Source organism: Mastacembelus armatus, chromosome 4 (assembly GCF_900324485.2).
Source record: "Mastacembelus armatus chromosome 4, fMasArm1.2, whole genome shotgun sequence".
In the NCBI taxonomy this organism is placed as follows: domain Eukaryota; kingdom Metazoa; phylum Chordata; class Actinopteri; order Synbranchiformes; family Mastacembelidae; genus Mastacembelus; species Mastacembelus armatus.
Genome location: NC_046636.1, coordinates 13203395 through 13219433, shown reverse-complemented (window position 1 = coordinate 13219433; position 16039 = coordinate 13203395). Strand labels below are relative to the sequence as shown.

At 39.1% G+C, this 16039-nt stretch overlaps 2 protein-coding genes across 5 annotated transcripts in view; both read left to right on the top strand.

Moving 5' to 3' along the window:
- Positions 1–9080, top strand: part of kdm4aa (lysine (K)-specific demethylase 4A, genome duplicate a) — a 28394-nt gene extending 19314 nt beyond the window's left edge. Inside the window, exons 20-23 of one of the 2 annotated variants that reach the window (XM_026323078.1) lie at positions 1896–2015; positions 5653–5745; positions 5867–5963; positions 6245–9080. In XM_026323078.1, coding sequence (XP_026178863.1) covers positions 1896–2015; positions 5653–5745; positions 5867–5963; positions 6245–6375 — 441 coding nt within the window. In that variant the 3' untranslated portion in view covers positions 6376–9080. Of the gene's footprint in view, positions 1–1895; positions 2016–5652; positions 5746–5866 lie in introns of both variants that reach the window. The other variant, XM_026323079.1, reaches the window with a different exon arrangement.
- A 246-nt stretch (positions 9081–9326) lies between these two features.
- st3gal3a (ST3 beta-galactoside alpha-2,3-sialyltransferase 3a) overlaps positions 9327–16039 on the top strand; it is a 59492-nt gene continuing 52779 nt past the window's right edge. For 2 of the 3 annotated variants that reach the window (XM_026323310.1, XM_026323312.1), the window contains exons 1-3: positions 9327–9526; positions 11727–11792; positions 14504–14655. In XM_026323310.1, the coding sequence (XP_026179095.1) occupies positions 14541–14655 (115 nt within the window). In that variant the 5' untranslated portion in view covers positions 9327–9526; positions 11727–11792; positions 14504–14540. The remainder of the gene's footprint in view (positions 9527–11726; positions 11793–14503; positions 14656–16039) is intronic. The other variant, XM_026323311.1, reaches the window with a different exon arrangement.

Here is a 16039-nt window from a genome sequence, read left to right as displayed (position 1 = left end):
AGATATCCTGGAAGGAAACGTCTTCCAGAGTGCTCAGGACCTCTGACTGGGCCAAAAGTTCACCTTTCAACAGGACAATGACCCTAAGCACACAGTTAAAATAACAAAGCAGTGGCTTCGGAACAACTCTGTGACTGTTCTTGATTGGCCCAGCCAGAGCCCTATCCTAAACCCAATTGAGCATCTCTGGAGAGACCTGAAAATGGCTGTCCACCAACGTTCACCATCCAACCTGACAGAACTGGAGAGGATCTGCAAGGAAGAATGGCAGAGGATCCCCAAATCCAGGTGTGAAAAACTTGTTGCATCATTCCCAAGAAGACTCATGGCTGTACTAGCTCAAAAGGATGCTTCTACTCAATACTGAGCACAGGGTCTGAATACTTATGACCATATGATATTTCAGTTTTTCTTTTTTAATAAATTTGCAAAAATTTCTACATTTCTGTTTTTTTCTGTCAAGATGGGGTGCTGAGTGCAGATTAATGAGAAATAAAATGACCGTTTTTGATTTTGGCAAATGGCTGCAATGACACAAAGAGTGAAAAATTTAAAGGGGTCTGAATACTTTCCGTACCCACTGTATATGGTAGGTTGGATATTGGTCTATAATTAGCCAAGACTCCTGGATCAAGAGTAGGCTTTTTGAATAAGGGTTTGAATACTGCAGCCATAAAACCCTGTTACTAGAGATAAATTTACCAAATCTAATAAAGATGAGCCAACTAATGGCAGGGTGTCTTTGAACAGTCTAGTCGGGATGGGGTCTAAGAGACATGTTAATGATTTAGATGAAGCAACTGCTGACATGAATTCAGAGAGATCTATGGGCAAGAAGTAGTATAAACATGATTGAGATCTTATAGACCAGGGGTCATCAATCCTGGTCCTTGAGGCCCGCTGTCCTACTTGTTTTCCAGATATCCCTGCCCTACATGCTGCTGATTACTTGGATCAGGTGTGTTCAGCCAATCAGAAAATGGAAGAGCAGAAGAGATAGTTGGAAAACCAGCAGGACAGTTGGCCTTGAGGACCAGGATTGATGACCCCTGTTATAGACAAATCAAGAGCTACTGTAGTAGAAGATTCATTTATGGCAGCTGTAGGAAGCATCTGATGAATTTTATCTCTAATAGTTATGATTTTATTTGTAGAGAAACTCATAAAGTCATCACTGCTGAGAGCTAACAGAACACTGGGCTCAACAGAGCTGTGACTTTTTGTCAGCTTGGCTACAGTGCTGAAAAGAAACCTGGGATTGTTCTTATTTTCCTCTATTAGTGATGAATAGTATGCATCCATCCATCTAAATTTGTGGAATGCCACTTCCTTTCCAGCCTTCGTGATGCCTGCTTTAAGGTGCAGAAAGGTGTTTTAGACTGAGTGTCTGCGTTCCGGTCCCTACTCTGGATTGTCAAACTTTAAGTTGGCTAATAAACTCAGCCAGATTTCTAGAGATAAGAGCTGTACCATTGAAAGTGGGATGTATGCCGTCCCTTGCTACCAGACCGCGTTTTCCCCAGAAAGTGGCCCAGTTGTCTATGAAGCCCACATCGTTCGCTGGACACCACCTAGACAGCCAGCGATGACGCGGCTAAACATGTCATCGTTGGTCAGACTGGGGAGGAGTACAGAGAAAGTTATGGAGTCCGACATTGTTTTGGCAAAGTTACACACCGACTCAACATTAATTTTAGTGACCTCTGATTGGTGTAATCGGGTGTCATTGCTGCTGTCGTGATTAAGAAGTTTACCATATTTACCATATTCAGTTTCTGTTTTTATCTTTGTGAAAATTTTAGTCCAGTGCCACATTGCACACACATCAGAATGCATAAAGTCTCTATCTTTGTTCAGTTTTCTAAGAACTCTCCCACATGTGATTTTTCTGTTAGAGCCGCAACTGTGCTCAGCTTGGACCTCCACCCCAGGGTGAAGTGGTTCAGGTGCGCTGGACAGATGGACTAGTGTATGGTGCCAAATTTGTGGTAGCTCATGTCATCCAAATGTACCTGGTAAGAATTTCTGTGATTTGTGTCAGATAATAATGTTTGAGTTAGTGTAATTAATGCCAAAATAGACAGTTTGCAACCTGAGAAGGATGGAAATTTAATTCCCTTTTTTTACCATGCGGGGTGTGCTATTAGTTATTGTAGCCTACATTTAGAATATAATGGGTTTGCATTAAAACAATGCATGCCAGTCTATTATAGCTATAATTTATTAAAATGTTCATATGACAAGGATGTTTTTACCATATGATTAAACTGGTTAAAATATTTGGGAAGTGACCCCCAGATAAAATGGGACAAATATGATGGTACCCCTAGAAAAGACTGAAACGAATTTGACCATAAGGGTATGTTAAACTGTGTTCTGTAATTAGCATCATAGTTATCTTCAAACTTGTAATCAGTGAGTCTGCCTATTAAAATGGTGAAAAGTAGTCACTGTGCTGTTTGGTAACACTGAACATGGACTGCAGAAAGCTAAGGAGAAAGTTGTCTCAGCAGATCAGAAAGAAAATTATAGACAAGCACGTTAAAGGTAAAGGCTATAAGACTATCTCCAAGCAGCTAGTTGTTCCTGTGACTACAGTTGCACATATTCAGAAGTTTAAGGTCCACGGGACAGTAGCCAACCTCCCTGGACGAGGTCACAAGAAGAAAATTGATGACAAAAAGAAGACACTGATAATACGATTGGTAACCAAAGAGCCTAGAACAACTTCCAAAAAGATTACAGGTGAAATCCAAGGTCACATCAGTGTCAGATTGCACCATCCATCACTGTTTGAGCCAAATTGGACTTAATGGGAGATGACTCAGGACTCCTCCATTGTTGAAAGCAAATGATAAAAAAGCAAAACTGGAATTTGCCAAAATGCATATTGACAAGCCACAAAGCTTCTGGGAGTACAGTGGGTACGGAAAGTATTCAGACCCCTTTAAATTTTTCGCTCTTTGTGTCATTGCAGCCATTTGCCAAAATCAAAAAAGTTCATTTTATTTCTCATTAATGTACACTCAGCACCCCATCTTGACAGAAAAAAACAGAAATGTAGAAATTTTTGCAAATTTATTGAAAAAGAAAAACTGAAATATCACATGGTCATAAGTATTCAGACCCTGTGCTCAGTATTGAGTAGAAGCACCCTTTTGAGCTAGTACAGCCATGAGTCTTCTTGGGAATGATGCAACAAGTTTTTCACACCTGGATTTGGGGATCCTCTGCCATTCTTCCTTGCAGATCCTCTCCAGTTCTGTCAGGTTGGATGGTGAACGTTGGTGGACAGCCATTTTCAGGTCTCTCCAGAGATGCTCAATTGGGTTTAGGTCAGGGCTCTGGCTGGGCCAGTCAAGAACGGTCACAGAGTTGTTCCGAAGCCACTGCTTTGTTATTTTAACTGTGTGCTTAGGGTCATTGTCCTGTTGAAAGGTGAACCTTCGGCCCAGTCTGAGGTCCTGAGCACTCTGGAAGAGGTTTTCTTCCAGGATATCTCTGTACTTGGCCACATTCATCTTTCCTTCAATTGCAACCAGTCGTCCTGTCCCTGCAGCTGAAAAACACCCCCACAACATGATGCTCCCACCACCATGTTTCACTGTAGGGATTGTATTGGGCAGGTGATGAGCAGTGCCTGGTTTTCTCCACACATACCGCTTAGAATTAACGCCAAAAAGTTCAATCTTGGTCTCATCAGACCAGAGAATCTTATTTCTCATAGTCTGGGAGTCCTTCATGTGTTTTTTGGCAAACTCTATGCGGGCTTTCATGTGTCTTGCACTGAGGAGAGGCTTCCGTCGGGCCACTCTGCCATAAAGCCCCGACTGGTGGAGGGCTGCAGTGATAGTTGACTTTGTGGAACTTTCTCCCATCTCCCTACTGCATCTCTGGAGCTCAGCCACAATGATCTTTGGGTTCTTCTTTACCTCTCTCACCAAGGCTCTTCTCCCATGATTGCTCAGTTTGGCTGGACAGCCAGGTCTAGGAAGAGTTCTGGTCGTCCCAAACTTTTTCCATTTGAGGATTATGGAGGCCACTGTGCTCTTAGGAACCTTGAGTGCTGCAGAAATTCTTTTGTAACCTTGGCCAGATCTGTGCCTTGCCACAATTCTGTCTCTGAGCTCCTTGGGCAGTTTCTTCGACCTCATGATTCTCATTTGCTCCGACATGCACTGTGAGCTGTAAGGTCTTATATAGACAGGTGTGTGCCTTTCCTAATCAAGTCCAATCAGTTTAATTAAACACAGCTGGACTCCAATGAAGGAGCAGAACCATCTCAAGGAGGATCAGAAGAAATGGACAGCATGTGAGATAAATATGAGTGTCACTGCAAAGGGTCTGAATACTTATGACCATGTGATATTTCAGTTTTTCTTTTTTAATAAATTTGCAAAAATTTCTACATTTCTGTTTTTTTCTGTCAAGATGGGGTGCTGAGTGTAGATTAATGAGAAATAAAATGAACTTTTTTGATTTTGGCAAATGGCTGCAATGACACAAAGAGTGAAAAATTTAAAGGGGTCTGAATACTTTCCGTACCCACTGTATGTCCTTTGGACCGATAAGACAAAACTGGAGCTCAAGTCACATCAGCTCTATGTTCACAGACCCAAAAATGAAGCATACAAAGAAAAGAACACTGAACGTGTGCAAGCAAAAAGCCCCTTGTCATTTAATCTGATGTTAGTTTGTATTCTGTTATTATCAAATATTATTCACACTATATTTGGTAAGCTTTAAAACTGTATAATTTTGAGGTGGTATCTTAATAGTTTGGGAAGCTACACAGCAATAGAAAGAACAGAAAGATAATTTATAATGATTGGTGTGGCACCATTCTCATTGCTATGTCACATTTTGCTAAAAAGTTGAAGCGTAAGCATAATTGCACACACCCATCCTCATTTTGAATAATTTTGATGCAATTTTGACCTGAAGCTGTACCTGCGAAACACTCAGTGTTGTAACAATCACAACAAAACTTTCTTTAAAATCCATTTGGGGTTTCTTGCTTTGATGCATATTCCACACAATATACCATTATGTTAATCCAATGTGTACTCATGAGTCCAAAGCCAGGGATAGAGTTGAGCAAATTTTTAGTTTGGCCAAACATACAGTTTCAACCCTGGGTCCACTACCGGCTCAATCTTTGCATATTTATGGTTACACATTTCATGGTCACAAACTTATTCTGATCCATGGTCTTCTGTACTCAATCTTATTTCTTTAACCACATGTCATCCAAAACCCTTACTTTCTACCTGACATGCACTGTACAACTGCCTAATGACCCCACTACTTATCGCAAAGCAAAACATTTATTTCTTTTCCAACACAGAATAACAACAAATTGGGATATGTACTTAATATAGTTAAACAACAATATTTTTTCCTACTCCCTGTTGTGAGATCTAAACTGAATAATGCAAAAACATAATAAGCAATGTATTAAATCAAGATGAATTACTTAATGGCTCTTACACGCAGGTCTTTTATTACTGACCCAATTTTGGTCAAATTTAGCTACTTTCATTTCCAAGGCTTTCTCCTTGTAGAGCAGTGTTATGATTACGACAAAGAAACTCTATGGGATAGTTGTATTTGTGTCATGACTGGATTGTTTCCAACATTTCTTAAATTCAGGTGGAATTTGAAGATGGGTCTCAGCTAACAGCCAAAAGAGATGATGTCTATACTCTAGATGAGGAGCTCCCCAAGAGAGTCAAATCTAGACTGGTAAAAAAAACAACAAAAAAAAAACAAACCTCATACTTTTGCACCTAATACATTATATTGTCTCTAATCCTGTGCATCCATATTCAACAAAGAATGAGTTGGATCTTGTGTTTCTCTGCAGTCTAAAGCATCAGACATGAGATTTGATGGGATCTTTGAAGAGAAGGAGATCATCCAGGATTCAAAGAGACAGAGAGTAATCAACTCACGTTACAGGGGGGACTACATAGAGCCTGTGATTTACAGAGCCATCATGGAGTAACCACTACTCTCACTCTGTGTCTGCTTACCCATATACCACCAGCACTGACAGACTGAACTGTGTTCACTGTACCTTAACTGAGAGAGTGTAGCTTCAGATGACTTCCTTCAGGACCTGCCTTGGACTGTTTTCTTCTCCTTCATCAATCTTTGTTAATGTTAAGTTGAAAGGAGTTCTGTTTGCTTAGTTTGACTTTGATTGAGAAAACAGCAGTATTTTTCTTTTGTTTTTCCATAGGACTTCATCCGCAATGCAGCAGGCGGACATCCAATCCCAGCAGTAACAGTAGAAAGCAATATAAAAATGGCATTTGTTCAATAATGTCACATTTTGACAGAAAGGCACCAGAAGAAAAAAGCAGGCAGTAAAATTGAATCTACAGCAATGTGAAATTAACTGCTCTTTACTAAACATTTCAATGACCTCTGCCACTTGGGTAACTGACAATTAAAGGATAACATCAGCATCATTTTATTTGTTTGCTGCCATCAGTACCTAGGATGTAAAGTTTGATATATATCAAAGCTTAATTAATTCTGTCAAATTAATGGCCTTATGGCAATTATTCCATTAGTTCCTGTCACATCATCACTTTTTAATTTAGTAATTAATTTATGTGCTTAAATTTGAGGGTATGATTTAAAAACACTTGCTAGAATGATCAAAATGTTTAACGCAAAAATCCAAATCAAAACTACAATTTCACATAGAGCCAGGATGTAGGCCGCAGCACTGCAAAATTATACGTAATCTTAACTCTGTGTAATACTTCAGTGGTTCTAAATCTAAAATCTTTGCAAATTACCAAAATCCTCTAGGCACATTGTAAACCTTGGTGTCTAGGCATGCTGGGCTATTTAGATTTCCAATATCCAAACCTGACCCTGATCTCAAATCAGTGTTTATGCTTAATTTCCTTCATTATTGTTAGATTTCAAGTTAAAATTGACTACACCATCTTGTGCTTCCCACTGGGCACTGCGTATCAACTTGTAACACATAAACTTTGTGTTGACTTTGCATAGTCTGAGAAAGATGTTTGTTCATATATTACTTTTCAAATTAACCAAACCCACACAAGCTCCACATGTTAGCATAAAGAGAAAGGTCTGCATCTACCCCAAAAGATTCTGAATAGGTCAGGTAATAAATACTCAGTCCTCAGCTCTATTCATTACTTACAATGACATGGTTAGCCTCCGGCAGAAATCAGAAAACAAAATTACACTTGTGTGATCCTTTAATTAAAGGAATACTTCATCCATAAGGTTTCATATCACAGAAGATACTAGTCTGATGGCTGGAGCAATGCACAGAGTATATAAAAAAACAAAATTGGCAGTCATTTCTTGAAACAATGAAATTGCAATGAGGTTATTTTTAATAGCAAACACATATGTTTATTTTTTGTTTGTGGGGACTTCACAGTGACTTACATAAATTTCCCCTAACCTTGCCCATAACTACTGCTTTACTTTCAGATTTCTCCTGACCTCAACCTAAGTTGATATGAAGTTTTTATACACCAGTGCAGTTACTACAATAAATAAGTTTCTGTTCTGATACTCTAGCAGTACTTTTTTCAATACCTTACAGTCTTTTCATTTTTTAGGATTTTTTTTTTTTTCCAGATTTTTGCTTTTTTTCATAGAGAAGCTAACTTAACACAAGTCCAAGAATATTGCTTTAGCATAATCTAAACTTTACAAAATTTTTATTGTAATCCAGTACAATCTAACCAATAAGTTAATGATAGTATGTGACGCCACAGACATATTTCTGTTGGTACCTATGCTTTGCTTGTTCATGAAATTCATTCGTGATTATATTAACAGCAGTATGACAGAATTATCTTAATTTGAAGGCCCACTTACAAGTTTTTATCTGAGCTTTCAACTGCAGTTTGAAGCTCTGAAAAGCCAGTAAATGGCCCTTGAGTCCACATTGTTTTGTTTATACTAACAAGTTTGTTATTCAAATAGTGTGACCAAGATTAGTACTGAGTAAGCACTGACAACCTGATGTGCATGGAATATAACACACGTGGCTTGGGCAAATTTTAGAGGTTTTTACTGCTTTTAATGTGGTTTACTGTTGTTAAAGGAATTTCCCTGTATTGAGAAGCTGCTCACACTATCAACTTTTACCCCACTGTTTCAGACTGCATTGTTGTAATTACTGGATGCAAAAATGTTAGTATATGAATGAAGTATTTCTTTAAAAGGGAGCAATGCCCTTAATCCACTGTTACGCTTCTTGTTTAAGTGTATTAACTGTTCTGTTACATTTCATTTAGTGAAAGTTAATATAGCTTTTACAAGTTGACTTGTTTTTACCAGCCTATTTATTATGGTGCTTTTAAGAAAGTAAGGTCTGCATCACAGGCAGGAGTCTGCAGAAACATGCAGCCATTGGATTGATGATGTATATTTTTTCTACAATATATAGATGATTTTTTTTTTTTTTTAAATCCATTAAGATTTTTTGAGTGTTTTGACTACCCAGTTTTTTCCCTCACCCTTCTATAAAATGTTTTAATTCGAGTTTGCAAGGACATTTGAATAGTTATGTACTGCCATTTCTAATTTGTTCAAAAACTGTTTTAGACTGTTAATTGTACATTTATATAATGTCTTATGGATTGTGCAACCCTCCCTCTTGGCCAAGCTGATTGATCACATTGCACTTGTACTAGGACATGGTGGCCTTCTGTTGTCATCCTTTGTCTGTGAACTTGTTCTGGTGTCATCCTGCAGACAAGAACTCTAGTTTTCTTGTTAGTTGAAGCCAGTTCAAACACCCTGCTTTCATCAGTCTGTTGGAGAACAAATTTATTTTAATGACAAAGTATCAACAGAGTTTTACATGGGGAGGGAGGGGTTTTATATTCTATTTTATTGTTTTGTAAAACATATTTTAAGTGTATTTTCACAGAAACCTGTGAAGTGTAAAAGTCATGTAGTCTATTTTAAGATGTTACCTGTTGACCAAGGAGATAAGCTGTCTGTTACTGTTGTCTCCTCCTGAAGAGAAATAACTTTTTCATTCAGTAAAGAAACTGACTTCAGTGCTATATGCAGTGTCTTCATTCTACATTTACTCACTTTTATTGGTATTTTATGGGACCAGTTTGAACAGTTTTGGCAATTATTTAATGAGAAATATAGAATTATATTTAGCTGGTTACTTTCGCATAAGTACACATTAAAATAGTAAGGGTTTTGCAGTGAGCGATTCAGCTCAGGATACTGACACATCGGCACGCCTGCCCTGACGTTATCTCCGTCCACAGCTGGACGTATCGAGTGGCCCCCACTATGTAGCCGTACTGCAGCCTGTGCAGATAGGAGTGGGCACCGTCTGCCCCTTAAGTGTGTTGATAAAATGCAGAGCTAACGTTAGTTATGACTACTGGAATATTTTCACCTAACAGCTATGTTGACCAATGCATATCATATTGTTGCTGACCAGCGCCGAAGGATTTCAGGACTTGAAAATTAAATGGTAGCTATACATTCGGTAAGAGAGTGAATGGCTTAGCTACTTGCTAGCCTAGCCAGCTAATCATAATTACTAGGTAGTTGTACATTCTAGTTTTCCAGATAGTAGTACTGTTTCTGCCATATTCACGTCGGCGAAGGACAGCGCGTTTTTCATATGCCAACACTGTTTGCCGTGGTTATTAGCTTAACGATACTGTAGCCAATATGCAGCCAATAACGTACAGGCCAATTGGTGACTGACGCTAGCCAACCATAGTTAGTGAGCTGGCGTTAGTCATGCATTATTGAATAACAGTGCTGCTTTATTGTGGTGCTGTGCTTATTTTTCCATGGTACTGTGCTTTTACTTTGTCTTTTTTATTTTTCTTCAATACAGAAGCCCCGTCACTGAACAATAACGTTACTTCACTTAAAGTCTTATGTTAAATTGAATCAGCTAACCTAACGTTAGTGGTTAATCGGATTCCCCTTGACATAATTTATACCGTTAGTGTAACATTCCTGACTCACCATTTCAGCCTCCTTGGTTTTGTTCAACAGTGTGTTTATATTTACACAATGCACACACACACAACATTAAAAATCATATAACTATACATCCATGAAAATATAAGCGAAATCCTCATGTAGAAAACTGGTCTTCAAGCACAAATTAAAGTTTTTCGGACAAAACAACTCTGGTAGTTTCAGTGTTATTCCTGGCCTATGGCTGAAAGATGAGACATCGGCATTCATTTACCTGCCCAGACCTTACCAGCCTATTCTGAATTGTCACCCATCCCCACGACAGCTGTGATGTGCACAGAGCTATGTATTCACCATATACAACTACACAAATTTTATTGGATTTTTTTATTTTTTTATTTTTTTGTGACTATATCCTAGTGAGACTTCCTTCTCCCTAGTCACTGCCTCCAGCTCTTCCGCGGGGATACAGAGGCATTCCCAGGCCAGCATGTTCTGGGTATTCCCCGGGGCCTCCTCCTGGTGGGACATGCCCGGAACATCTCCCCAGGGAGACGTCCGGGAGGCATCCAGAATAGATGCCCGAGCCACCTCAGCTGGCTCTTCCCGATGTGGAGGAGCAGCGGCTCTACTCCGAGCTCCTCCCTGGTGTAGTTGGCAACAAATGTATTTATTAGTTAGGTCTAGTGGTGTAGAAGTTTGCCACAGCACACGGTGATGCATCGAGCAGTTGCAGAGACAAGCAGAATCTGAGAAGAGTCATGTTTTCCATAATTAAGCAATTTTTACTCTATATTGGTAGTAGTGGTTCCTTCTTGTTCTAGTTTAAGATGAGATAAGATCAGGTGACATAAATTTTATTAATTCCCAGTCTGTTAGAGCACTTAGATGCCAGTTACCAAATGCCATCCAGAAATAACATTTCAGAGATTGTTATACCCAAACAATACAACAAGTGTCATCACAGATAGCAGCACAGTTAGCTAGAAGATGTTAGTACAGAATGCAATACTTCATTAAGAAGTATGTGGCCTCATGATGTAACCTTAAGCACAATACCAACATCAATAATGATTAAAATAGAAAGAACTCTTGTATCAGAATCAGATCGGAACTGAACAAAAAAACGCCCATCTGTAATAATCAGTGATTCAGTACAGTATTTACGGTTGTCAGGTTAATTGACAAAGTAACTTTGCCATCTCACTGAGCAGACAGTCTCCTGCTTTATCTAATGTCAGTCCACATTGACTCTAAGACATTTAACCTCCAAGTTTTGGCACACATAGTAAATTTCTTAAGACAGTTATAGCCTATATCAGACAGACAGCTTTTTGTTAGCTGCTGTGTCTGTCCTGCAAACAGTAAAAACACAACACACACACACACACACACACATATCGCTGTTCTAATGACTAAACGCAGTTCAGAGTCATGTGGATTATAAATATAATAAATACAATAATTATAATATAAATTCTGGACAGTGTCATGATTATCACTTCCAGAGTGCAGAGAACACGTGCAGTTTTAAATCCAGTTGATTTAGGCCAGGAATTTGACTGCATCCCAGGCCACTGATATTAGTGGACATGCAGATGGATGGTTGCTAAGCACTGTGATTGCAATCTATGTTGCCCAGAGACACAGTAATGTATTTTTTGGCTCATTGGTGAAAGTGAAAGTCGCACTTGATGTGAGGATTTTGCACCATCCATCAACTTATCCTGCTGCTTTATTATCGCCCACAGGCCACCAGGAAACGTCCCAGTGCTCCCTACGGTTTGGCTCACACCACAGCACTACAGACTTTACAGGTGAGCTCTTAGGAGAAAGCCTGGCTAATATCCAGTCTGTATTCCTGACAATTGCATTTTTACACAGCGCTTACCAGGATAATGTCTTGTAGTATTAAAGGTGCATCTCTGAAAGCATGTCGCTTCATTAGGGTTAATGCTCCAATAACTTTTGCTAGAGAATTCAAATGTTCTACCTGCAATGTAATTACAATGGGGGCAAGAAGGCACCAGACTAAATTTTAAACATAGTTTAAAAACTAAATACAGAAATATTTGTTTCTGTTTTCCTGTAAATAAGACATTGGGTATACATTTCTCGAGATTTGCAGACTCAGTCCAGTCCTGTGCAGCAGACAGAATCTCCCGCTGTGAGGCTGCGGTGCATGGGATGGGGAGAAAACGGCAGATGCAACATTTTCAGGATGTACTTTTCTTGAAATTTCGAAGCTTGTGATGCAATATTTTGGCATCAGTTTAATGTACATTAAATGTGCTTTATGTGTGGGTATATGTGTTGATCATCATCGCTGGAAATGAAAATAAATAAGCTTCAAAAAATGCTCTGACAGCGGTTTTACTTTCCATTCAGGAAAACTGATTACATGGAAGTTGAGAGGAGCTACATTTTTTTTAAAAATCGCTATACTGGTGGGGAACAGTTTTATTTGTTGTATCATGTATCATCAGTAATACATATGTCACTATAATAATACTAGTATTTTGATGGCCTCAAACAGTTTGACCTCCCTACTTTAGCTTTAAGTGTGAAATTGTAGTGAACAACTGCCTTTTTAATGTAATAAAATTTAAGATCTGTTCAAATGTTACAACACATAGAAATACTTAGGCTAGAGTCGAGATGGCAGATGTGTGCTTCGTGCCTCCACTGTGCAATTGTGCTGTTGTGATTTAATGTGCTAATGTATTTCCCCACCATGTCCAATGTTCAAAACAGCGTGACACACTTTGCAAAAGGTGTGGGCATTCTCAGTGATTGTTTTAGTTTTTTTCACGGGGCCCTACCCGAGTCTCCTTCCCCTATTTCTACCAGTGACTCTGATTTAACTTCCCGTGTCTACTACCTGTGCAGATGTCAACAGAGCAACTGGGTTGCAGGTTGCCAGGTTGAGGTCACAAATGGGTTGAAGTCTGTATGATGTGTCAATTGTAGGGCTGCAACAAATGGCTATTTTAATAATCGATCGACTATATTTTTCATGAATCGATTGATCGGATTTTTACAAAAGAATAGAGAAGTCTATTTTCAGTGTATTATTGTCAAAATATGAACCTTAAACTATGAGTTTGCTACACATGTAATATAAAAAATGACAATTTTTATATGTGATTCAAACAGAAGCACATTCAGTCAGACTCATTCCCCCACAATGCAACAGTGCCAGAGGAATTCACTCTTGCCTTCAAACTGTTAAGCTCCTGTTAAGCTCCTCCCTCTGAAAATGAATCTATGTGTTGAGGCTGTACATAATGGCAGTCTGCTTAGCCTGCCATGTTCACTTGTTTATAGTTTCAGATTGGATATTAGTTGGACTGTGCTCCTGCGAGCTTGCTTGTTGTCGTCGTGTGAGCCATTGGCAGACAGACTGAGTTATGTGAGCTCCGTTGTGTCTCTCACTATATGCTGCATGTGAAAACAGAAACATTTAATACACACTGACTCTGACCTGTGTCAGTCATCAGAACAGCAGTATAATTGTGTGTGTATGGCATTTTTACTGTCTGTTTGGCAGACACAGTGGCTAAAACAAAAAAATCTAAATGCGGTAGTGGAAATACTGACATGAACCCTAAAAATGCAGAGATTAAGGGTGGCATGGTCTCATACTGTGTCTTACAGTCAGTGTAAACACTTTACTGGATGACTGATTATCTGACCACATAACAGAAAAACTGGAATAAGAAAGCACCTCCACTATCCAATGCTTGTTTACTAGACTTTCACACTGAAATCAAAAGTGTACTAGTTTTCATCAACTCTGATGAAGCGACATGCACTTGAACATTGTTTGACATATCCTGGCAAGCTGCATGTAAGAACGTAATTATTCAAACACGAACCAGGCGTTAGGACTTTTTTTCCTGCAAGTTCCCTTGTAAACTTGTGTTGTGGTCTGAGCCTGTAGTGGACAGACTGTCGGGAGCACAGTTACCTTGACAAGTGATAATATAGTAGCAGGATAGGCTGAAATTGTCTGGAGATTATATGTGAAAACAGAAGCATTTAATTCACACCAAATTTTGACCTGTGTCATCAGAACTGCAGTGTGCATCAGCAGGCTAGCTATATAGCTATATAGTCTAGCTGTCTTTAGAAATTCACTAAATGCACAGTGGAAATACAGACATGAAGCCTACAAAACACAAAAGTTAAAAGTGACTTGGGTCTCACAGTCTGTCTGCTCAGTGAGATGTGCAGGTTACTGTGTCAGTTGACCTGAGAACTGTAACATTTTACTGCAAGACTGATCTGACGACATAACAGAAAACTAGAACAAGAAGGCACTGCTATCAGTATAATGTAAAAATTACATAATTATGAAAAACATGACTTTCACTCTTCTCTACCGCTGTGATTTCTGTCTCTGCAACTGCTGATGTGTCACTATATTGATATTGATTTTATCGATTAATTGCTGCAGCCATAGTGTTAAGTAATAACATGCTGTGTATGAGTGTAAGGCTAACCTGGTTATTCCCTGTTCAAACAGGCTCCAGTGTTGGAAGTGCCATGTATGCTAGCTGGAGATGAGAATGAAACCCAGTCGCAACCTTCTCCTGTGTCTGTGCTCAATGTTGGCTTTGGGATTCCTCTACTACTCATCATGGAGGATCAGCTTAAGAGGCTGGGGCCACAGATCATGTAAGTCTTCTTATAATAAATGAGTATAATATGATATACACTATGACCTTAGTTAATCTATTTCATTAGTGGCAGTTACACCAACAAGACAAAGTTAATGATGAGCAAGTTACTGACACTGACACAAGTGATCACATGGTTGAGTTGGGCTGGCTGAGAACTGCATAATTTCAGTGACTAGTGAAGTGTCATTTTCAATGTAATACTGTAATTCTTATGAGGGTGGGTACTAAATACTATGGATAGGTACGAAATACCAGAGTTAAGCGCCAACCGGTGCTAAATTATTGCTGTAGCATTATTAAGCCATGACGTTTTCGTTCTGCTATCAGTACTGGAAAAATTAAGAAAATTTTATATTTATTATTACTACATACAAGATATCTTTCACATTTCATACTAGCTCTGTTTCTGATAAATATCCAATGCCTTTTCGCTTTTCCCATTCCTAAAGACATGTGTGTCACTTGGAAACTGTGTGCAAGACGTGGGTATAGCTCTATGTCACAGAACCCTTACCTTGGCACTCCAGCACAGGAGTCCAGGTCAGCACTGACATTGAAATTCATCCACCTAAATCACTGCCCTAGTCCCAAAGTCTCCCCCTCTTCCTTCTCACTAGCACCTTCAGTACCCTGTCCCCTTATATAGCAGTTATTATCATTGCTGGAAATTATTTAAGCTGGAAGTATACTTTTGCTGCTAGGAAATGTTAATTTCAAGTCTAGACCAACATACAGGTGCCTTCAACTATGGAACTGCCTTAGCCACATAGAGTATAATCAATATGTTATAAAAAAAAAAATATTTATCTGCTGTAAAAATATATCAGATAAATATTTTTTTCAACTTTTTGAACTTTTTTCATAAATCTGTTAATCAACTTCATTGCTTACAGAACATCATGATCAAGTGATTGAGCTGGCAATCAGCTGCCCCCTGCTGGGGCTGGCTTTTTCCACACATCAAACAAGAGGCCTGAAAACCTTTAGCTAGTAGCTGATCTCGCAGGGGCCTTCTAGCAAAATCTGGGGGGTTTTATGCTGTTTTTACTGTGTACCACCCACATTACTTAATGCTTAACAGACAACTTACATTCCAAAAATAGGCATCTTATTGGGTAACTTGTAATGCATTGGAGAGGCTGCGTGTGTGGCATTTGAATTTGGCACAGCTGAAACTGATCCTCCTGTGCTGATCTGGCAATTTAATGGAACAAGCTGGAAATTAGGGATCTGACTTGGTATCAAGCCAAGAATGAATGACACATCAATTCACTGATCCATACCACTAGGATCTACATCACAGACATCAGATTGTCATTTGGACTGGATAAGTGTTGTCGGACAGTGACGAGGAGAGGGAAGATACTTATAACTGAGGG